The sequence below is a fragment of the Rhinatrema bivittatum genome, chromosome 19, assembly GCF_901001135.1.
Source record: "Rhinatrema bivittatum chromosome 19, aRhiBiv1.1, whole genome shotgun sequence".
NCBI classification, from domain to species: Eukaryota; Metazoa; Chordata; class Amphibia; order Gymnophiona; family Rhinatrematidae; genus Rhinatrema; species Rhinatrema bivittatum.
In genome coordinates this window covers 41,728,898-41,753,266 of record NC_042633.1, presented here as the reverse complement: position 1 = coordinate 41,753,266, position 24,369 = coordinate 41,728,898, and the positions used below count along the sequence as shown (strand labels likewise).

Below are 24,369 nucleotides of genomic sequence, written 5' to 3'. Positions count from 1 at the left end.
CTGTATGATATATTATATAGTGACCACCCTGCCACAGCTGTATGATATATAATACAGCGACCACCCTGCCCCTGCTGTATGATATATTATACAGCGACCTCCCTGCCCCTGCTGTATGATATATAATACAGTGACCGCCCTGCCACTGCTGTATGATATATAATACAGTGACCGCCCTGCCACAGCTGTATGATATATAATACAGCGACCGCCCTGCCACAGCTGTATGATATATAATACAGTGACCGCCCTTCCTCTGCGGTATCTCCCCCGGGGTCCTGCCCCTGCTGTATGATATATTATACAGCGACCGCCCTGCCTCTGCGGTATCTCCCACGGGGGCCTGCCACAGCTGTATGATATATAATACAGCGACCGCCCTGCCTCTGCGGTATCTCCCACGGGGACCTGCCTCTGCTGTATGATATATAATACAGCGACCGCCCTGCCTCTGCGGTATCTCCCACGGGGACCTGCCACAGCTGTATGATATATAATACAGTGACCACCCTGCCTCTGCTGTATCTCACACAGGGACTGCCCCACCACAAGTATAGATATCACAAGGGACTGTCCTGCCTCTGCGGTATCTCCCACGGGGACCTGCCCCTGCTGTATGATATATAATACAGCGTCTGTCCTGCCTCTGCGGTATCTCCCACGGGGACCTGCCCCTGCTGTATGATATATAATACAGCGACCGCCCTGCCTCTGCGGTATCTCCCACGGGGACCTGCCACAGCTGTATGATATATAATACAGCGTCTGTCCTGCCTCTGCGGTATCTCCCACGGGGACCTGCCCCTGCTGTATGATATATAATACAGCGTCTGTCCTGCCTCTGCGGTATCTCCCACGGGGACCTGCCCCTGCTGTATGATATATAATACAGCGACCGCCCTGCCTCTGCGGTATCTCCCACGGGGACCTGCCTCTGCTGTATGATATATAATACAGCGACCGCCCTGCCTCTGCGGTATCTCCCACGGGGACCTGCCACAGCTGTATGATATATAATACAGTGACCACCCTGCCTCTGCTGTATCTCACACAGGGATGCCCCACCACAAGTATAGATATCACAAGGGACTGTCCTGCCTCTGCGGTATCTCCCACGGGGACCTGCCACTGCTGTATGATATATAATACAGCGACCGCCCTGCGTCTGCGGTATCTCCCACAGGGCCCTGCCACAGCTGTATGATATATTATACAGCGTCTGTCCTGCCTCTGCGGTATCTCACACAGGGACTGCCCCACACACAAGTATAGATATCACACAGGGACTGCCCTGCATCTGCGGTATCTCACACAGGGACTGCCCCACCACAAGTATAGATATCACACAGGGACTGCCCTGCCTCTGCGGTATCTCACACAGGGACTGCCCCACCCACAAGTATAGATATCACACAGGGACTGCCCTGCCTCTGCGGTATCTCACACAGGGACTGCCCCACCACAAGTATAGATATCACACAGGGACTGCCCTGCCTCTGCGGTATCTCCCACAGGGCCCTGCCACAGCTGTATGATATATTATACAGCGTCTGTCCTGCCTCTGCGGTATCTCACACAGGGACTGCCCCACACACAAGTATAGATATCACACAGGGACTGCCCTGCCTCTGCAGTATCTCACACAGGGACTGCCCCACCCACAAGTATAGATATCACACAGGGACTGCCCTGTCTCTGCGGTATCTCACACAGGGACTGCCCCACCCACAAGTATAGATATCACACAGGGACTGCCCTGCCTCTGCGGTATCTCACACAGGGACTGCCCCACCCACAAGTATAGATATCACACAGGGACTGCCCTGCCTCTGCGGTATCTCACACAGGGACTGCCCCACCACAAGTATAGATATCACACAGGGACTGCCCTGCCTCTGCAGTATCTCACACAGGGACTGCCCCACCCACAAGTATAGATATCACACAGGGACTGCCCTGTCTCTGCAGTATCTCACACAGGGACTGCCCCACCCACAAGTATAGATATCACACAGGGACTGCCCTGCCTCTGCAGTATCTCACACAGGGACTGCCCCACCACAAGTATAGATATCACACAGGGACCGCCCTGCCTCTGCAGTATCTCCCACGGGAACCTGCCACTGCTGTATGATATATTATACAGCGTCTGTCCTGCCCCTGCGGTATCTCACACAGGGACTGCCGCACCCACAAGTATAGATATCACACAGGGACTGCCCTGTCTCTGCAGTATCTCACACAGGGACTGCCCCACCCACAAGTATAGATATCACACAGGGACTGCCCTGTCTCTGCAGTATCTCACACAGGGACTGCCCCACCCACAAGTATAGATATCACACAGGGACTGCCCTGCCCCTGCGGTATCTCACACAGGGACTGCCCCACCCACAAGTATAGATATCACACAGGGACTGCCCTGCCTCTGCAGTATCTCACACAGGGACTGCCCCACCCACAAGTATAGATATCACACAGGGACTGCCCTGCCTCTGCGGTATCTCACACAGGGACTGCCCCACCCACAAGTATAGATATCACACAGGGACTGCCCTGCCTCTGCGGTATCTCACACAGGGACTGCCCCACCCATAAGTATAGATATCACACAGGGACTGCCCTGTCTCTGCAGTATCTCACACAGGGACTGCCCCACCCACAAGTATAGATATCACACAGGGACTGCCCTGCCTCTGCAGTATCTCACACAGGGACTGCCCCACCCACAAGTATAGATATCACACAGGGACTGCCCTGCCTCTGCAGTATCTCACACAGGGACTGCCCCACCACAAGTATAGATATCACACAGGGACTGCCCTGCCCCTGCAGTATCTCACACAGGGACTGCCCCACCACAAGTATAGATATCACACAGGGACTGCCCTGCCTCTGCAGTATCTCACACAGGGACTGCTCCCACCCACAAGTATAGATATCACACAGGGACTGCCCTGCCTCTGCAGTATCTCACACAGGGACTGCCCCACCACAAGTATAGATATCACACAGGGACTGCCCTGCCTCTGCAGTATCTCACACAGGGACTGCCCCACCACAAGTATAGATATCACACAGGGACTGCCCTGCCTCTGCAGTATCTCACACAGGGACTGCCCCACCACAAGTATAGATATCACACAGGGACTGCCCTGTCTCTGCGGTATCTCACACAGGGACTGCCCCACCACAAGTATAGATATCACACAGGGACTGCCCTGCCTCTGCAGTATCTCACACAGGGACTGCCCCACCCACAAGTATAGATATCACACAGGGACTGCCCTGCCTCTGCAGTATCTCACACAGGGACTGCCCCACCCACAAGTATAGATATCACACAGGGACTGCCCTGCCTCTGCGATATCTCACACAGGGACTGCCCCACCCACAAGTACAGATATCACACAGGGACTGCCCTGCCTCTGCAGTATCTCACACAGGGACTGCCCCACCCACAAGTATAGATATCACACAGGGACTGCCCTGCCTCTGCAGTATCTCACACAGGGACTGCCCCACCCACAAGTATAGATATCACACAGGGACTGCCCTGTCTCTGCAGTATCTCACACAGGGACTGCCCCACCCACAAGTATAGATATCACACAGGGACTGCCCTGCCTCTGCAGTATCTCCCACGGGAACCTGCCACTGCTGTATGATATATTATACAGCGTCTGTCCTGCCCCTGCGGTATCTCACACAGGGACTGCCGCACCCACAAGTATAGATATCACACAGGGACTGCCCTGTCTCTGCAGTATCTCACACAGGGACTGCCCCACCCACAAGTATAGATATCACACAGGGACTGCCCTGTCTCTGCAGTATCTCACACAGGGACTGCCCCACCCACAAGTATAGATATCACACAGGGACTGCCCTGCCCCTGCGGTATCTCACACAGGGACTGCCCCACCCACAAGTATAGATATCACACAGGGACTGCCCTGCCTCTGCAGTATCTCACACAGGGACTGCCCCACCCACAAGTATAGATATCACACAGGGACTGCCCTGCCTCTGCGGTATCTCACACAGGGACTGCCCCACCCACAAGTATAGATATCACACAGGGACTGCCCTGCCTCTGCGGTATCTCACACAGGGACTGCCCCACCCATAAGTATAGATATCACACAGGGACTGCCCTGTCTCTGCAGTATCTCACACAGGGACTGCCCCACCCACAAGTATAGATATCACACAGGGACTGCCCTGCCTCTGCAGTATCTCACACAGGGACTGCCCCACCCACAAGTATAGATATCACACAGGGACTGCCCTGCCTCTGCAGTATCTCACACAGGGACTGCCCCACCACAAGTATAGATATCACACAGGGACTGCCCTGCCCCTGCAGTATCTCACACAGGGACTGCCCCACCACAAGTATAGATATCACACAGGGACTGCCCTGCCTCTGCAGTATCTCACACAGGGACTGCTCCACCCACAAGTATAGATATCACACAGGGACTGCCCTGCCTCTGCAGTATCTCACACAGGGACTGCCCCACCACAAGTATAGATATCACACAGGGACTGCCCTGCCTCTGCAGTATCTCACACAGGGACTGCCCCACCACAAGTATAGATATCACACAGGGACTGCCCTGCCTCTGCAGTATCTCACACAGGGACTGCCCCACCACAAGTATAGATATCACACAGGGACTGCCCTGTCTCTGCGGTATCTCACACAGGGACTGCCCCACCACAAGTATAGATATCACACAGGGACTGCCCTGCCTCTGCAGTATCTCACACAGGGACTGCCCCACCCACAAGTATAGATATCACACAGGGACTGCCCTGCCTCTGCAGTATCTCACACAGGGACTGCCCCACCCACAAGTATAGATATCACACAGGGACTGCCCTGCCTCTGCGATATCTCACACAGGGACTGCCCCACCCACAAGTACAGATATCACACAGGGACTGCCCTGCCTCTGCAGTATCTCACACAGGGACTGCCCCACCCACAAGTATAGATATCACACAGGGACTGCCCTGCCTCTGCAGTATCTCACACAGGGACTGCCCCACCCACAAGTATAGATATCACACAGGGACTGCCCTGTCTCTGCAGTATCTCACACAGGGACTGCCCCACCCACAAGTATAGATATCACACAGGGACTGCCCTGCCTCTGCAGTATCTCACACAGGGACTGCCCCACCACAAGTATAGATATCACACAGGGACTGCCCTGTCTCTGCAGTATCTCACACAGGGACTGCCCCACCCACAAGTATAGATATCACACAGGGACTGCCCTGCCTCTGCGGTATCTCACACAGGGACTGCCCCACCACAAGTATAGATATCACACAGGGACTGCCCTGCCTCTGCAGTATCTCACACAGGGACTGCCCCACCACAAGTATAGATATCACACAGGGACTGCCCTGCCTCTGCAGTACCTCCCATAGGCAGTGCAAGACTCCGGTCATATAGCAGACGGCCTCTGCTGTACACCAGGCAGGAACCTGCCACATACAGTCCTGCTATTCCCCTTCTGGCTCTCATGCCTGATGACATTTTGGGAGCATGTACGCTGTGGAATGTGTTGGAAGAATGCACAAGATAAAATCCTTATTTTTTTTTTTCGTACATCAATCTTGTAAAAGATACAGATTTATTAAATCGTGATAAGATACACACAGGTGATCCTGACAGGATGGGAGGAATGATGTATAACATTTTTAACACACACACACACATGTGAAGGCTGCAGCCGTATGTACAGAGACGAGACAGGAATCAGAGAGGCCAGAGCGTGTGCGGGAGCCAGGATTCAGGAAGCAGAGGCAGCTTGCGCTTTGTCAGGGTTTGGGGGAATCGCCCCTCTGCCTCGCAGACAAGAGGGTTGTCGGGGAGCCTAGCCCCGAGCTACCGGCCCCTGGGTCAGCTCTGCCACTAAAATGAGGCATAACCACATCTCACGTGGCTAACGCCTGCGCCACTGGGGGGGAGGACGGGGGGGGTAACAGCCTGCTTATAAGAACCCCAGGGGGTGCATCCAGCTTTTTATCTGCCCCGTTTTCCATTCAGCACGGCTCGTCTTTCTTTTTCCCCCTTAAACACGGAGGATGCAGCTACTGCCGAGGGACGCCAGCTTGCAAGGCTCAGGATGTGCTCCATGCAGGGCTCGAAGGTAACAGGGTGAGCGGCGAAGTTAGCAACAGGGAAAGCCATTGCAACATCAAAAATCCTCTTCCAGTGCACAGTAAAAAAATAAAAACAAAACAAACACACACACACACAATCAGGTTACATGCACACACACACACACACACACACGATCAGGTTACACATACACACACACACAATCAAGTTACATGCGCGCACACACGATCAAGTTACATGCACACACACACACACACACACACGATCAGGTTACACATACACACACACACACACAATCAGGTTACATGCACACACACACACGATCAAGTTACACGCGCGCGCACACGATCAAGTTACATGCACACACACACACACGCACGCGATCAGGTTACATGCACACACACACGCACACACACACGATCAGGTTACATGCACACACACACACACGCACGCGATCAGATTACATGCACACACACACGCACACACACACGATCAGGTTACATGCACACACACACACACACGATCAGGTTACATGCACACACACGATCAGGTTACATGCACACACACACGCACGCGATCAGGTTACATGCACACACACGCGCACACACATACGATCAGGTTACATGCACACACACACACGCACGCGATCAGATTACATGCACACACACACGCACACACACACGATCAGGTTACATGCACACACACACACACACACGCACGATCAGGTTACATGCACACACACACACACGATCAGGTTACATGCACACACACACACACACAAACACACACACGATCAGGTTACATGCACACACACACACACGCATGCGATCAGGTTACATGCACACACACACGCACGTGATCAGGTTACATGCACACACACACAATCAGCTTACATGCACGCGCGATCAGGTTACATGCACACACTGCCCATACAAAACTCAACAGTGATGTTTTTCACCAGGAAACTGGGCAGATCCAAGAGTCACAGCAAAAACAACAAAATGCTGTCCCAACAGGTGCTGAAAATACCGGGGCCTCCTCCGCGGGCATCAGCCTGACCCCGACTCGGTAGGGTGCAACGCAGCCCGAACTGCCGAAGCCACGGATAAACAGCACAAAAAAAAAGTGATTTCGCTGAGAGAGTCTCCGTTTCACACAAGCTTTGTTCTCCCTCATTTAGTCAAGGATCCTCCATCCGCCCAAGTCCCTGAGAGAGGGAGGCCTGGCTCGCTTCGCACTGACACTCCTCCACCACCGTGACCTCCACAGCCCGGGCCAGCGCCTGCCGTCCACACCGCAGGGAGACCACCACCGTCCGGACCCGGCGGGGGGCGCAGCCGGAGCAGGGGCGCGAGCTGTCCCTCTGAGAGCCAGGCACATAGAAGGAGCTGCAGTGGCCAAAGCAGAAGTGGTTGTGGATGGAGACCGAGGAGCAGCCCCTCTGGGAAATAGTCTGCAAGAAGGAAGGAAGACGTTGTCCTTACAGCTCACCAGTCAGGTTAACAGAGACAACACCCTCCAAATTCTTTGACAAGATACCTGCCCTGCAGCACCCCCTGCTATTCCAGTACTGAGACCCTCACACACAGCTCTGCCAATGCACCTCACTCCTGCCCTGCAGCACCCCCTGCTATTCCAGTACTGAGACCCTCACACACAGCTCTGCCAATGCACCTCACTCCTGCCCTGCAGCACCCCCTGCTATTCCAGTACTGAGACCCTCACACACAGCTCTGCCAATGCACCTCACTCCTGCCCTGCAGCACCCCCTGCTATTCCAGTACTGAGACCCTCACACACAGCTGTGCCAATGCACCTCACTCCTGCCCTGCAGCACCTCCTGCTATTCCAGTACTGAGACCCTCACACACAGCTCTGCCAATGCACCTCACTCCTGCCCTGCAGCACCCCCTGCTATTCCAGTACTGAGACCCTCACACACACACAGCTCTGCCAATGCACCTCACTCCTGCCCTGCAGCACCCCCTGCTATTCCAGTACTGAGACCCTCACACACAGCTCTGCCAATGCACCTCACTCCTGCCCTGCAGCGCCTCCTGCTATTCCAGTACTGAGACCCTCACACACAGCTCTGCCAATGCACCTCACTCCTGCCCTGCAGCACCCCCTGCTATTCCAGTACTGAGACCCTCACACACAGCTCTGCCAATGCACCTCACTCCTGCCCTGCAGCACCTCCTGCTATTCCAGTACTGAGACCCTCACACACAGCTCTGCCAATGCACCTCACTCCTGCCCTGCAGCACCTCCTGCTATTCCAGTACTGAGACCCTCACACACAGCTCTCCCAATGCACCTCACTCATTCCCTGCAGCACCTCCTGCTATTCCAGTACTGAGACCCTCACACACAGCTCTGCCAATGCACCTCACTCCTGCCCTGCAGCACCTCCTGTTATTCCAGTACTGAGACCCTCACACACAGCTCTGCCAATGCACCTCACTCCTGCCCTGCAGCACCTCCTGCTATTCCAATACTGAGACCCTCACACACAGCTCTGCCAATGCACCTCACTCCTGCCCTGCAGCACCTCCTGCTATTCCAGTACTGAGACCCTCACACACACACAGCTCTGCCAATGCACCTCACTCCTGCCCTGCAGCACCCCCTGCTATTCCAGTACTGAGACCCTCACACACACACAGCTCTGCCAATGCACCTCACTCCTGCCCTGCAGCACCCCCTGCTATTCCAGTACTGAGACCCTCACACACACACAGCTCTGCCAATGCACCTCACTCCTGCCCTGCAGCACCCCCTGCTATTCCAGTACTGAGACCCTCACACACAGCTCTGCCAATGCACCTCACTCCTGCCCTGCAGCACCCCCTGCTATTCCAGTACTGAGACCCTCACACACAGCTCTGCCAATGCACCTCACTCCTGCCCTGCAGCACCCCCTGCTATTCCAGTACTGAGACCCTCACACACACACAGCTCTGCCAATGCACCTCACTCCTGCCCTGCAGCACGCCCTGCTATTCCAGTACTGAGACCCTCACACACAGCTCTGCCAATGCTCCTCACTCCTGCCCTGCAGCACCCCCTGCTATTCCAGTACTGAGACCCTCACACACAGCTCTGCCAATGCACCTCACTCCTACCCTGCAGCACCTCCTGTTATTCCAGTACTGAGACCCTCACACACAGCTCTGCCAATGCACCTCACTCCTGCCCTGCAGCACCTCCTGCTATTCCAATACTGAGACCCTCACACACAGCTCTGCCAATGCACCTCACTCCTGCCCTGCAGCACCTCCTGCTATTCCAGTACTGAGACCCTCATACACAGCTCTGCCAATGCACCTCACTCCTGCCCTGCAACACCTCCTGCTATTCCAGTACTGAGACCCTCACACACAGCTCTGCCAATGCACCTCACTCCTGCCCTGCAGCACCTCCTGCTATTCCAGTACTGAGACCCTCACACACAGCTCTGCCAATGCACCTCACTCCTGCCCTGCAGCCCCTCCTGCTATTACAGTACTGAGACCCTCACACACAGCTCTGCCAATGCACCTCCCTCCTGCCCTGCAGCACCCCCTGCTATTCCAGTACTGAGACCCTCACACACAGCTCTGCCAATGCACCTCCCTCCTGCCCTGCAGCACCCCCTGCTATTCCAGTACTGAGACCCTCACACACAGCTCTGCCAATGCACCTCACTCCTGCCCTGCAGCACCTCCTGCTATTCCAGTACTGAGACCCTCACACACACACAGCTCTGCCAATGCACCTCACTCCTGCCCTGCAGCACCTCCTGCTATTCCAGTACTGAGACCCTCACACACAGCTCTGCCAATGCACCTCCCTCCTGCCCTGCAGCACCCCCTGCTATTCCAGTACTGAGACCCTCACACACAGCTCTGCCAATGCACCTCCCTCCTGCCCTGCAGCACCCCCTGCTATTCCAGTACTGAGACCCTCACACACACACATGCACAATGTAATTCATTCCTGCCCTGCAGATCCCCTTGGTATAAAGTCTTTTAATAACACATATAAGGTAACAGAGTTAGTAAAGTGTCCTGCTTAGCTCAGGCACAGTTTGTAAGGGAAGAGACACTGACCTGATTGAATGGTAAAGCCTTACAGGAGGTCTTGGTGACTTCCCCTGGGCTGAGGGGCAGCACTACCCTGCCCTGCTGCTCGTCTCCCCCTCTCTGGATCGTTCTCCTCCACACCTGCATCGGTGGATTCGTGTCCACGTCGGCCGAAGTGGATGGAGGGGAACCCAGGAAATCCATCCCCACTCCCCCAGGAAGGGGCCGGGGGGAACCAGCAGCGGGGTTCCCCCTCCGGGTAGGACGCACAGAGGCCCCCGACCTCCGCAGGAGGAGGAGAAAGTGCGGGAAGGCGCCGGGGAGAGGCCGGACGGCGCGCACATCCCCCCCGGGAGGCTCGGCGCTGCCCGGCTCGGAGGCCGATGGAGACGTTTCCTCTTCAACCTCGCTGGGGTGGGGGAGTCCCGGCTCTCCCTCCGGGGCTGCTGACCCCGCAAGGCAGAGCAGAGCAAGGGCTGTTGCTGCCCATGCATTCATCATCTCCGGCCCTCGGGAGCGAGGCTGACCTGCAGCGGGGAGATTAAGTGCCCTCTGTCCTTGTCCAAGGTTATAACCAGTTAACCCTGCCGTCGTGTCCCGAGTGTGGCTGGCAGGGGGGGAGATACAGACCCTTTATACCCACCCGAGATGGGGGCTGGAACCCGAGCACAAAAGCTAATTATAACATCCTTATCAAGTGCAGCAGGGTCTACATTCAAGAGAGACCTCCTAATTAGATTGGCACGCCGAGGCGGACCACACAGCTATCAAAGGGGCTTCCGTGGGGAAGAGGGAGGAGGCTGGGAAAAGGCTCTTCTGAGCCCCTTTGTTTCATATATTAAACTCTGCGGGTACAGCACTGGCCCTGCCGAGGCTAGAACAGGTCAGGGTCCCAGAACATATCCTGTGCATGAGAGAAGACACCGCACCTCACTCCTGCCCTGCAGCAGCCCCTGCTATTCCAGTACTGAGACCCTCACACACAGCTCTGCCAATGCACCTCCCTCCTGCCCTGCAGCACCCCCTGCTATTCCAGTACTGAGACCCTCACACACAGCTCTGCCAATGCACCTCACTCCTGCCCTGCAGCACCCCCTGCTATTCCAGTACTGAGACCCTCACACACAGCTCTGCCAATGCACCTCACTCCTGCCCTGCAGCACCCCCTGCTATTCCAGTACTGAGACCCTCACACACAGCTCTGCCAATGCACCTCACTCCTGCCCTGCAGCACCTCCTGCTATTCTAGTACTGAGACCTTCACACACACAGCTCTGCCAATGCACCTCCCTCCTGCCCTGCAGCACCCCCTGCTATTCCAGTACTGAGACCCTCACACACAGCTCTGCCAATGCACCTCACTCCTGCCCTGCAGCAGCCCCTGCTATTCCAGTACTGAGACCCTCACACACAGCTCTGCCAATGCACCTCACTCCTGCCCTGCAGCGCCTCCTGCTATTCCAGTACTGAGACCCTCACACACAGCTCTGCCAATGCACCTCACTCCTGCCCTGCAGCACCCCCTGCTATTCCAGTACTGAGACCCCCACACACAGCTCTACCAATGCACCTCACTCCTGCCCTGCAGCACCCCCTGCTATTCCAGTACTGAGACCCCATACACACAAAGCTCTGCCAATGCACCTCACTCCTGCCCTGCAGCACCTCCTGCTATTCCAGGGCTGAGACCCTCACACACAGCTCTGCCAATGCTCCTCACTCCTGCCCTGCAGCACCCCCTGCTATTCCAGTACTGAGACCCTCACACACAGCTCTACCAATGCACCTCACTCCTGCCCTGCAGCACCCCCTGCTATTCCAGTACTGAGACCCTCACACACAGCTCTGCCAAGGCACCTCCCTCCTGCCCTGCAGCACCCCCTGCTATTCCAGTACTGAGACCCTCACACACAGCTCTGCCAATGTACCTCACTCCTGCCCTGCAGCACCCCCTGCTATTCCAGTACTGAGACCCTCACACACAGCTCTACCAATGCACCTCACTCCTGCCCTGCAGTACCTCCTGCTATTCCAGTACTGAGACCCTCACACACAGCTCTACCAATGCACCTCACTCCTGCCCTGCAGTACCTCCTGCTATTCCAGTACTGAGACCCTCACACACAGCTCTGCCAATGCCCCTCACTCCTGCCCTGCAGCACCCCCTGCTATTCCAGTACTGAGACCCTCACACACAGCTCTGCCAATGCACCTCACTCCTGCCCTGCAGCACCCCCTGCTATTCCAGTACTGAGACCCTCACCACACAGCTCTGCCAATGCACCTCCCTCCTGCCCTGCAGCACCCCCTGCTATTCCAGTACTGAGACCCTCACACACAGCTCTGCCAATGCACCTCACTCCTGCCCTGCAGCACCTCCTGCTATTCCAGTACTGAGACCCTCACACACAGCTCTGCCAATACACGTCACTCCTGCCCTGCAGTATCTCCTGCTATTCCAGTATTAAAACCCTCACACACACCTCTGCCAATGCACCTCACTCCTGCCCTGCAGCAACCTCCTGCTATTCCAGTACTGAGACCCTCACACACAGCTCTGCCAATGCACCTCACTCCTGCCCTGCAGCACCTCCTGCTATTCCAGTACTGAGACCCTCACACACAGCTCTGCCAATGCACCTCACTCCTGCCCTGCAGCACCTCCTGCTATTCCAGTACTGAGACCCTCACACACAGCTCTGCCAATGTACCTCACTCCTGCCCTGCAGCACCCCCTGCTATTCCAGTACTGAGACCCTCACACACAGCTCTGCCAATGCACCTCACTCCTGCCCTGCAGCACCCCCTGCTATTCCAGTACTGAGACCCTCACACACAGCTCTGCCAATGCACTTCACTCCTGCCCTGCAGCACCCCCTGCTATTCCAGTACTGAGACCCTCACACACAGCTCTGCCAATGCACTTCACTCCTGCCCTGCAGCACCCCCTGCTATTCCAGTACTGAGACCCTCACACACAGCTCTGCCAATGCACCTCCCTCCTGCCCTGCAGCACCCCCTGCTATTCCAGTACTGAGACCCTCACACACAGCTCTACCAATGCACCTCACTCCTGTCCTGCAGCACCCCCTGCTATTCCAGTACTGAGACCCTCACACACAGCTCTGCCAATGCACTTCACTCCTGCCCTGCAGCACCCCCTGCTATTCCAGTACTGAGACCCTCACACACACACAGCTCTGCCAATGCACCTCACTCCTGCCCTGCAGCACCCCCTGCTATTCCAGTACTGAGACCCTCACACACAGCTCTGCCAATGCACCTCACTCCTACCGTGCAGCACCCCCTGCTATTCCACACACAGCTCTGCCAATGCACCTCACTCCTGCCCTGCAGCACCTCCTGCTATTCCAGTACTGAGACCCTCACACACAGCTCTGCCAGTGCACCTCGCTCCTGCCCTGCAGCACCTCCTGCTATTCCAGTACTGAGACCCTCACACACAGCTCTGCCAATGCACCTCACTCCTGCCCTGCAGCACTCCAAACCTGTATAATAAGTCCGGTAGCTCAGCATTTCTAGTACTTCTTACAGCTCAGACATAATGTACAGGAAGAAAGGGGACTGTCAAAGTATCTGATTCTCCCCACAAACTATTCTGTTAGGGATGGAAAGCCACCATGGATCAAACCCTTTCCCTCGGCAGAGACTGTGTCTGCCGCAACTAAAAGGTCTGTGAGAGTCAAACTCTTTCTCTTCTAACCTCAAATTAAAAATAAAATAAAACAAAGCTAAACTTCCATAGTGCTGCAGTTTGCTCTGACCGCACACAGAACTGAGGGAGCCAAAATAAACCCTAACAAGGCCCCAGAGAAGAAAGAAGCCAGGAGCAAGCCAGGATCCACACAGAGCAATGGTGCAGGCGAGGAAAGGGGCCAGAGGGGAAGGCATTGCACAGCCAAGAGAGCAACACATGCATGCAGAGATACACAACCTCCCACACAACCATGCATAGATACACAGCCAAGAGAGCAACACATGCATGCAGAGATACACAGCCTCCCACACAACCATGCATAGATACACAGCCAAGAGAGCAACACGTGCATGCAGAGATACACAGCCAAGAGAGCAACACATGCATGCAGAGATACACAGCCTCCCACACAACCATGCATAGATACACAGCCAAGAGAGCAACACATGCATGCAGAGATACACAACCGCCACACACCATGCATAGATACACAGCCAAGAGAGCAACACATGCATGCAGAGATACACAGCCTCCCACACAACCATGCATAGATACACAGCCAAGAGAGCAACACATGCATGCATAGATACACAGCCAAGAGAGCAACACATGCATGCAGAGATACACAGCCTCCCACACAACCATGCATAGATACACAGCCAAGAGAGCAACACATGCATGCAGAGATACACAACCGCCACACAACCATGCATAGATACACAGCCAAGAGAGCAACACATGCATGCAGAGATACACAACCTCCCACACAACCATGCATAGATACACAGCCAAGAGAGCAACACGTGCATGCAGAGATACACAGCCAAGAGAGCAACACATGCATGCAGAGATACACAGCCTCCCACACAACCATGCATAGATACACAGCCAAGAGAGCAACACATGCATGCAGAGATACACAGCCTCCCACACAACCATGCATAGATACACAGCCAAGAGAGCAACATATGCATGCAGAGATACACAGCCTCCCACACATCCATGCATAGATACACAGCCAAGAGAGCAACACATGCATGCAGAGATACACAGCCAAGAGAGCAACACATGCATGCAGAGATACACAGCCTCCCACACAACCATGCGTAGATACACAGCCAAGAGAGCAACACATGCATGCAGAGATACACAGCCTCCCACACAACCATGCATAGATACACAGCCAAGAGAGCAACACGTGCGTGCAGAGATACACAGCCTCCCACACAACCATGCATAGATACACAGCCAAGAGAGCAACACATGCATGCAGAGATACTCAGCCTCCCACACAACCATGCATAGATACACGGCCAAGAGATCAACACATGCATGCATAGATACACAGCCTCCCACACAACCATGCATAGATACACAGCCAAGAGAACAACACGTGCATGCAGAGATACACAACCGCCCACACAACCATGCATAGATACACAGCCAAGAGAGCAACACATGCATGCAGAGATACACAGCCACCCACACAACCATGCATAGATACACAGCCAAGAGAGCAACACGTGCATGCAGAGATACACAGCCAAGAGAGCAACACATGCATGCAGAGATACACAGCCTCCCACACAACCATGCATAGATACACAGCCAAGAGAGCAACACATGCATGCAGAGATACACAGCCTCCCACACAACCATGCATAGATACACAGCCAAGAGAGCAACACGTGCATGCAGAGATACACAGCCTCCCACACAACCATGCATAGATACACAGCCAAGAGAGCAACACGTGCATGCAGAGATACACAGCCTCCCACACAACCATGCATAGATACACAGCCAAGAGAGCAACACGTGCATGCAGAGATACACAGCCTCCCACACAACCATGCATAGATACACAGCCAAGAGAGCAACACATGCATGCAGAGATACTCAGCCTCCCACACAACCATGCATAGATACACGGCCAAGAGATCAACACATGCATGCATAGATACACAGCCTCCCACACAACCATGCATAGATACACAGCCAAGAGAACAACACGTGCATGCAGAGATACACAACCGCCCACACAACCATGCATAGATACACAGCCAAGAGAGCAACACATGCATGCAGAGATACACAGCCACCCACACAACCATGCATAGATACACAGCCAAGAGAGCAACACGTGCATGCAGAGATACACAGCCAAGAGAGCAACACATGCATGCAGAGATACACAGCCTCCCACACAACCATGCATAGATACACAGCCAAGAGAGCAACACATGCATGCAGAGATACACAGCCTCCCACACAACCATGCATAGATACACAGCCAAGAGAGCAACACATGCATGCATAGATACACAGCCACCCACACAACCATGCATAGATACACAGCCAAGAGAGCAACACGTGCATGCAGAGATACACAGCCAAGAGAGCAACACATGCATGCAGAGATACACAGCCTCCCACACAACCATGCATAGATACACAGCCAAGAGAGCAACACATGCATGCAGAGATACACAGCCTCCCACACAACCATGCATAGATACACAGCCAACAGAGCAACACATGCATGCATAGATACACAACCGCCCACACAACTATGCATAGATACACAGCCAAGAGAGCAACACATGCATGCAGAGATACACAACCGCCCACATAACCATGCACAGCCTCACACCAGCACACAGATACGCACCCACCCTCCCCACCAACACACACAGATACACGCCCACCCTTCCCACCAACACACAGATACGCACCCACCCTCCCCACCAACACACACAGATACACGCCCACCCTTCCCACCAACACACAGATACACACCCACCCTCCCCACCAACACACACAGATACACACCCACCCACACAACATTGCACAGTAGGCATTCAAGTGGACTTACATGGCAGTCACCCTGCCAGAATTTATGAGTTTCATACACTCACAAACTGACCGACACATAGTGCATTCCCACATACAACACAGGCACCTTAATAAGATACACTTAGTCACACCCACAACCATGGACACACCACAAAAATCCACATACACACACCACAAGACACACTGACACCCAGAACTACAGACACCCACTTACAGAGATACACACATACAAGACACACTTAGTCACACCCACAACCATGGACACCCACCCACAGAAATCCACACACACACACAAGACACACTTACTCACACCCATAACCACAGACACCCACGTACAGAGATACACACAGACACACACACATATATTTCCCTTTCCTAGCAATGGTAAAAGAAAAGATAAACAAGTCCCAGATCTGCTGATGGTACATGAGCTGTGCCAGGCCAGGACAACTAATGAAAGAGGAAAGTAAAACCCTGTACAAGCTGAAAACCCGCAGTATCTTTCCACTCCCAATCTGCTGATTCCTGACTCTCTGTCTCCCTCTGCTGGTCTCACTGGTGTCCTCCTACTTTTATGTGAAAGCTGAAAAACATTTATCCACAGGACAGGTGCTGCACGGGAAGCCGTAGTGCAAGCTTCATGCACACACACACCCGACAGGTAATTAGAGGAGATGCTGAATCAGACAGATGAGACAGCAAGAAGAAAGGTGACTTGCTAAAGTTAAGAACGTGCCATACTGGGGTCAGACCAAGGGTCCATCAAGCCCAGCATCCTGTTTCCAACAGAGGCCAATCCAGGCCACAAGAACCTGGCAATTACCCAAACACTAAGAAGATCCCATGCTACTGATGCAATTAATAGCAGTGGCTATTCCCTAAGTAAACCTGATTAATAGCCGTTAATGGACTTCTCCTCCAATAACTTATCCAAACCTTTTTTTTTAAACCCAGCTACACTAACTGCATTAACCACATCCTCTGGCAACAAATTCCAGCGCTTTACTGTGCGTTGAGTGAAAAAGAACTTTCTCCGATTAGTCTTAAATGTGCTGCTTGCTAACTTCATGGAGTGCATTTAAATCGAATGCAACCTGTCCTTCCTTCATTCTGCATTTCTGATTTACTCCCAACTGAGAAATCCTCCCCCCAAGCCCTGGGACCTGTGGGCACTTCTTTGGAGCTGCGCCTGGCCCTGGCTTTGTCACCTTTTGCTGTTCAGGCCCTCACACTAGAAGCTGAGTGGGGAAAAGCAAACAGACAGCCCTTGAAAGAAGGCCGAGCCCTGGATCAGAAGAGGGCTTAGAGGTGTCAAGACTTTTAGCATTCACAGCTACTGTTCTTCAAAGCCCGCCTTACGGCTTCCAGAGAAAACACCCAGGCTCCCACGATGCTGTTCCTGTGCTACCTTTGCATTTATCACCGTCCTGCAGAGTGCAGGAGGATTTTAGATTAATTACTTGCCTAAGTCTTTTCCCCGAATGGGACCTCAAGCTGCGTTACAATTCAGGCTCTGTAGTCATTTCCTTGCGCTAGAGGGTTTACAATCTAACAGGCCGATACAGACCAGTGCGGAGCGCAGTTAACCCGCGATTGGACGCGCGCTAGCGTTACCCCTTATTCAGTAAGGGGCCGAAAACGCGCGTCCAACCCCCCCAGAAACTAATAGCGCCCGCAACACGCAAACGCATGTTGATGGCCCTATTAGGTATTCCCACGCTATTCACAAAGCAGCCAAGCCGCACATTTTACTTTTAGAAATTAGCACCTACCCAAAGGAAGGCGTTAATTTCTGCCGGCGCCAGGAAAGTGCACAGAAAGTGCTTTTCTGTGCAACCTTCAACTTAATATCATGGCGATATTAAGTCGGAAGTCCCGAAGAGTAAAAAAAGTAAATAAATAAATTTGAAGTTGGCCCGCGGCTTGAAAACCGGACGCTCAATTTTGCCGGCGTCCGGTTTCTGAGTCCGTGGCGGTCAGCGGGCTCGAGAACAGACGCCGGCAAAATTGAGCGTCGGCTGTCAAACCCGCTGACAGACGCCGCTCCTGTCCAAAAAGAGGCGCTAGGGACGCGCTAGTGTCCCTAGCGCCTCTTTTTACCACCAACCCTAATTAAAATACTGAATCGTGCGCTGGGAGAGTGGCCTGTGCGTGCGCCGGGAGAGAGGGCGTTTGCCCGCTCTCCCGCGGACTTTACTGTATCGGCCCGATTGTTGTACCTGAGGGTGAAGTCACTTGCTCTAGGAAGACGGGAAATGTGATCCCTGGATTCTATCATTTCTAGAGCGCTACGATAGCACTTCTAGTTCTAGCCATGCACAGACAGGCTAGGCTTTGAGTAAAGACTGTCCCCCTGCTGTATAGAGCTACAATCTATTCAACCCATTCTCCTAATAAGATTTTACAAGGAGAAGCTAGCAAAATGCGCTGAAAATACCAGAAGAGGCTGGCAAAACACAAGGTGCAGGGGCTGAGGAAAATAGAGGAGGCTCCGGCGAAGTGCAGAGAGCGCAGGGGCTGGAAATACCAGAGGAGACTCCTGAGAAAAGCAGAGAGCGCAGGGGCTGAAAATACCAGAGGAGACTCCTGAGAAACGCAGAGAGCGCAGGGGCTGGAAATACCAGAGGAGACTCCTGAGAAACGCAGAGAGCGCAGGGGCTGGAAATACCAGAGGAGACTCCTGAGAAACGCAGAGAGCGCAGGGGCTGGAAATACCAGAGGAGACTCCTGAGAAACGCAGAGAGCGCAGGGGCTGGAAATACCAGAGGAGACTCCTGAGAAACGCAGAGAGCGCAGGGGCTGGAAATACCAGAGGAGACTCCTGAGAAACGCAGAGAGCGCAGGGGCTGGAAATACCAGAGGAGACTCCTGAGAAAAGCAGAGAGCGCAGGGGCTGGAAATACCAGAGGAGACTCCTGAGAAATGCAGAGAGCGCAGGGGCTGAAAATACCAGAGGAGACTCCTGAGAAACGCAGAGAGCGCAGGGGCTGGAAATACCAGAGGAGACTCCTGAGAAATGCAGAGAGCGCAGGGGCTGAAAATACCAGAGGAGACTCCTGAGAAACGCAGAGAGCGCAGGGGCTGGAAATACCAGAGGAGACTCCTGAGAAATGCAGCGAGCGCAGGGGCTGAAAATACCAGAGGAGACTCCTGAGAAATGCAGAGAGCACAGGGGCTGAAAATACCAGAGGAGACTCCTGAGAAACGCAGAGAGCGCAGGGGCTGAAAATACCAGAGGAGACTCCTGAGAAATGCAGAGAGCGCAGGGGCTGGAAATACCAGAGGAGACTCCTGAGAAATGCAGAGAGCGCGGGGGCTGGAAATACCAGAGGAGACTCCTGAGAAATGCAGAGAGCGCGGGGGCTGGAAATACCAGAGGAGACTCCTGAGAAAAGCAGAGAGCGCAGGGGCTGAAAATACCAGAGGAGACTCCTGAGAAATGCAGAGAGCGCAGGGGCTGGAAATACCAGAGGAGACTCCTGAGAAAAGCAGAGAGCGCAGGGGCTGAAAATACCAGAGGAGACTCCTGAGAAATGCAGAGAGCGCAGGGGCTGGAAATACCAGAGGAGACTCCTGAGAAATGCAGAGAGCGCAGGGGCTGGAAATACCAGAGGAGACTCCTGAGAAAAGCAGAGAGCGCAGGGGCTGAAAATACCAGAGGAGACTCCTGAGAAATGCAGAGAGCGCAGGGGCTGGAAATACCAGAGGAGACTCCTGAGAAATGCAGAGAGCACAGGGGCTGAAAATACCAGAGGAGACTCCTGAGAAAAGCAGAGAGCGCAGGGGCTGAAAATACCAGAGGAGACTCCTGAGAAATGCAGAGAGCGCAGGGGCTGGAAATACCAGAGGAGACTCCTGAGAAATGCAGAGAGCACAGGGGCTGAAAATACCAGAGGAGACTCCTGAGAAAAGCAGAGAGCGCAGGGGCTGAAAATACCAGAGGAGACTCCTGAGAAATGCAGAGAGCGCAGGGGCTGGAAATACTAGAGGAGACTCCTCAGAAACGCAGAGAGCGCAGGGGCTGAAAATACCAGGGGAGACTTTTATATTAAATATTTGATAGGGTTAATTTTGAATTTCTTTTGTAATATCATTGTGATTTGCATTTGAAAGGAGCTGCTCTTGGGCCTGTATTAAGCCCCTGTTAGAGCAGGCAGTGCATCAGAGAGACAGTGCAGGGTCACTAAGACCTGCCCCCCCCCCCGGTTATAGGAGGAAAAAAAAAACCATACGGGCAGCGCGCCGAAATGTGCTAGAGGCGGAGTCAAGCAATGTGTCGGACAGCCCTTGCCAGCGTTCGGGCCTCCGCTTTATGGACGGGCGCCCACCTCTGAGCCAGAAGGACGACTTGGTCAAGCATCTCCCGTCCACCATCAGACACTCAATCTGGCGGTCGCGGCAGGAGGTCCCTCGACTGCGAGGTCCCCTTCCGAGGAGCGGCGCGCACCCCCGGCTGAAAGCAGAGCACTTCTGCGCGCTGCCCGCCAGGCGGCTGGAGGAGTTTGCCCGCCGGTGGACGGGGTGCTCTGCCCCCCCCACACTTTTTGAGTTAATCCTTAAAATTCGAGTTCCTTTTGTTGTAGTGATATTTTAAGTTGTGCAATTTTTGGATGCCCCTCCACCCCTCGCTAGGAAACAAAGTGAGGGGTCCCCCCCCCTACCCCTGGTCCCAAAAGGGATCCCCCCGTACAGGTGGCGGATTAGGTGCCCCCCTCCCTTTCAGCGCTGAGAGGACTGACGGTGGTTGATGGCCGTGCCCCCTCCCCCCCCCCCCCCCGAGGTAGGGTAGCAGCAGGAGCGTGAGGCAATGTGGCCTGCCAGTGCCCCTCCCCTGGTAAGCAGACACAGGAGGTATTTATAGTCACTCTCTGGTACCCTCACCAGGGGGCGCCGGAGAAAGGAATCTTCTCATTATTTTTTTGCTTTTCTCCCCCTTTTTGCTTGGAGGGGCGGGGCGGGGCGGGCCCCCCCCTTCTTTATCACCATTGGTCTCCGGCGCCCTCACTAAAAGGCGCCGGAGGAGAGGATTTTCCCCGCTTGCCACTTCCGCCCTCACCCGCAGTAAAGATGGCGGCGGTGGCGCTGGCCTTGGCCCGGACGGGGCGGCTCTGGCTGCCGGCGGCCGCGTCGGTAGCCCGGTACCACGCCAGGCCCCTGCGCCGGCTGCAGGGCGGCCTCTACCTGCCCGATCCGCGGGACGAGCGCACGCCCGAGTGGCAGCGCCGCCCCCGCTGGCAGGCCAAGCTGTACGGGCGGCACGGGGCGGCCTCCGGCCTCGACCCGGCCCAGCTCTGGCCCGACCCGGCCCGGCTGCGGGAGCTGCGCGAGGAGGAGGCGGCCTGGGAGCCGCCGCTCGCGCACATGCAGGCCCGGATCCGCGCGCGCGAGGAGGAGGAGCGGCGCCAGCGCCTGGACAGGTAGCGCGCGCGCGGGGGGGGGCAGACCGGGCTTTGCACTCATCCTCCTCCTCCTCCCTCTCCCGGTATTTCCCTTAGATTCCCCTCCCCTCCTTTATCGCCAGGTCACCCGAAAGGGCACCTCCAGGCCTGGTTTGAGGCCGGGGCATGCCGGGAGTTGTAGTTCCTGCTTTTTCTTAGCGCAGTCGAGACTACAACTCCCGGCAGGCAAGCCAGGACTGGCAACCCTACCTACCCCTACCCTCCATCGTTCCCAGCAAATGTTGCAGCCCTAATCCTGTGTATGGAGGCAGAGAATGGGGGATTCCCCTCCCCTCCACACCCTTTTCACTCTTCCTTCTGCTGGCTTTAAAAGACGTTGCTGTTTTATTTTATTACATTTATTGTTTGCTTTCTGAATGTTCTGCCCTCAGGGAGAAGCTGATCGCCGCCAACATGGCCCGGATGCCGCAGATGGTGGAAGACTGGCGGCGGGAGAAGAGGGAGAAGCGGGAGAAGCGGCGGGCGGAGGCGGCCCGGCGCAAGCGCCTGCTGGCCCAGGCCCAGGAGCGTTTCGGCTACAACCTGGACCAGCGCAGCCTCAAGTTCCAGGAGATGGTGAAGGAGATGGAGAAGGAGGAGAAGAAGAAGGAAAAGCTGGCCAAGAAGAAGCTGAAAGCGGAGGCTGTGGCTATGGCGGCAGCAGCGCCGCCCGCCCAGGCCGCAGCGTGAAGCCCTGACCCTGACCCTCACCTCGGCAGGGCCCTTCCTTACAGAACAAAATTTTAGACTCCAGCTGTGTCTCCGCCGCAGGGGACAGTGCACAGATGTGCGGCGGCCCGGGGAAGCGCTTTGCTTTTCCTTGCCTAGAGCAGGCCCTCCAGCTGTGGTGGCTTTTCCCTTTCTCCCAGCAGGTTGATGGAGCGGGGGTGGGTCTTCTCCAGGGAGAAGGGGGGGGGGGACCCTCCCTGCGTGACCCCGGGCATTTCGTATATAATCCCCCCGCTAGGAAAGGGTTTCAGGAGGTAGCAGTGCACGGGGGGGGGGGGGGATTCCAGCCGGGAGGAGTAGGAGCGGAGACCCCCCTGCTGGTGCTGCACTGGTCCCCACGCTACCTCTGTCCTGCTGCAGACACCATCTTGGGTGTGGGAATGGTGGTGCCTGAGTAGCTTGCGGAGAAGGAGCGGGGCTGCAGGTTAACCCCCTTTACAGCTGAAGCGCAGTCCAGAGTCGGGTGACAGAGCCGGGCATTGGCACTGAGGCAAGGGTTAATAAAAGTGCATACCCCCATGAGCTTACAAGAGAGGGGGGGGGGGTTAGAATACTTCCATCCGGGGTGATCCTGTGTGATGAAATAAAGTTAAGAAGTCTGGATTTCTAAAGGGCAAGTGACTCCTCTGTCTTTTTTTTCCTTCCTTGCTATTTAACCCTCTCATCCATCCGCTTTCCCTCCAGTTGTGGCCCAGATGTGTGGCCCCCGGTGTAATCTGGCGGAGAAACACAGCACTGCCTCTCACATGGCCGCAGCCCATCATAAACCACCCCCTGCTGTGCAAACAAACAAATTAACTTTTATTTTTATATTATGTACAGATTAAGTCATTTTTTGAATTTACAGAACAAAAAAATATATTAGCATCTGTTATGTCACATTAATTCTGTAAGATGATCCAATAAATTCACAAAAGCCCCAGCAGCAAACGTAATCCAGAGCCCCACACGGTCATATAAACTCACAAAATCGGTCAACTGGTCCTATAACTTGGTCTTCTACAAACTCCTACTTTATGTAAAAAAAAACTCTTTTCATGCAGACATTTATGTGGGACCCACGACCCTAAACTCTTCAATTTTATAAAAGAGCCAATTCAGGAGGAAAGCCCACTTTTCTTTATTCAATCCTATCTATGTATATTTTTTAATGTTACTTTGTATTTTTTCAGAAATCTTTAGAAATCACCAAAAATATATAAAAATCGCCAAAAGCAGTCCGGCACATTCACAGAACAAAATTCCTTTTCAAACGAGCATCAAAGTATTCCTGCACTTATCTTGTCTTCAAATGTCCGATCCGACCCCCACGGGAGATCATCTTTCAAACTTCTGTCTGCCTGGGGGGAGGAACCACATCCACGTGCTCACATTTTTATAGTGTTTTGTTATTCATGGGGGAGAAACCTGTTCCATATCCTC

The 24,369-nt window shown here is 54.4% G+C and overlaps 2 protein-coding genes across 2 annotated transcripts; one reads left to right on the top strand and one right to left on the bottom strand.

Moving 5' to 3' along the window:
- Positions 1-7,016: 7,016 nt before the first annotated feature.
- LOC115080986 (DAN domain family member 5-like) lies at positions 7,017-10,728 on the bottom strand. The gene is made up of 2 exons (XM_029585483.1): positions 10,234-10,728; positions 7,017-7,595 (listed from the first exon to the last, which is right to left on the bottom strand). The coding sequence occupies exons 1-2, from the start codon at positions 10,705-10,707 to the stop codon at positions 7,323-7,325; spliced, it is 747 nt and encodes a 248-aa protein (XP_029441343.1). The 5' UTR covers positions 10,708-10,728; the 3' UTR covers positions 7,017-7,322.
- Positions 10,729-21,747: 11,019 nt separating this feature from the next.
- On the top strand, positions 21,748-23,564 carry LOC115080825 (growth arrest and DNA damage-inducible proteins-interacting protein 1-like). Its single transcript, XM_029585266.1, has 2 exons — positions 21,748-22,197; positions 22,611-23,564. The coding sequence occupies exons 1-2, from the start codon at positions 21,848-21,850 to the stop codon at positions 22,906-22,908; spliced, it is 648 nt and encodes a 215-aa protein (XP_029441126.1). The 5' UTR covers positions 21,748-21,847; the 3' UTR covers positions 22,909-23,564.
- Positions 23,565-24,369: the final 805 nt, after the last annotated feature.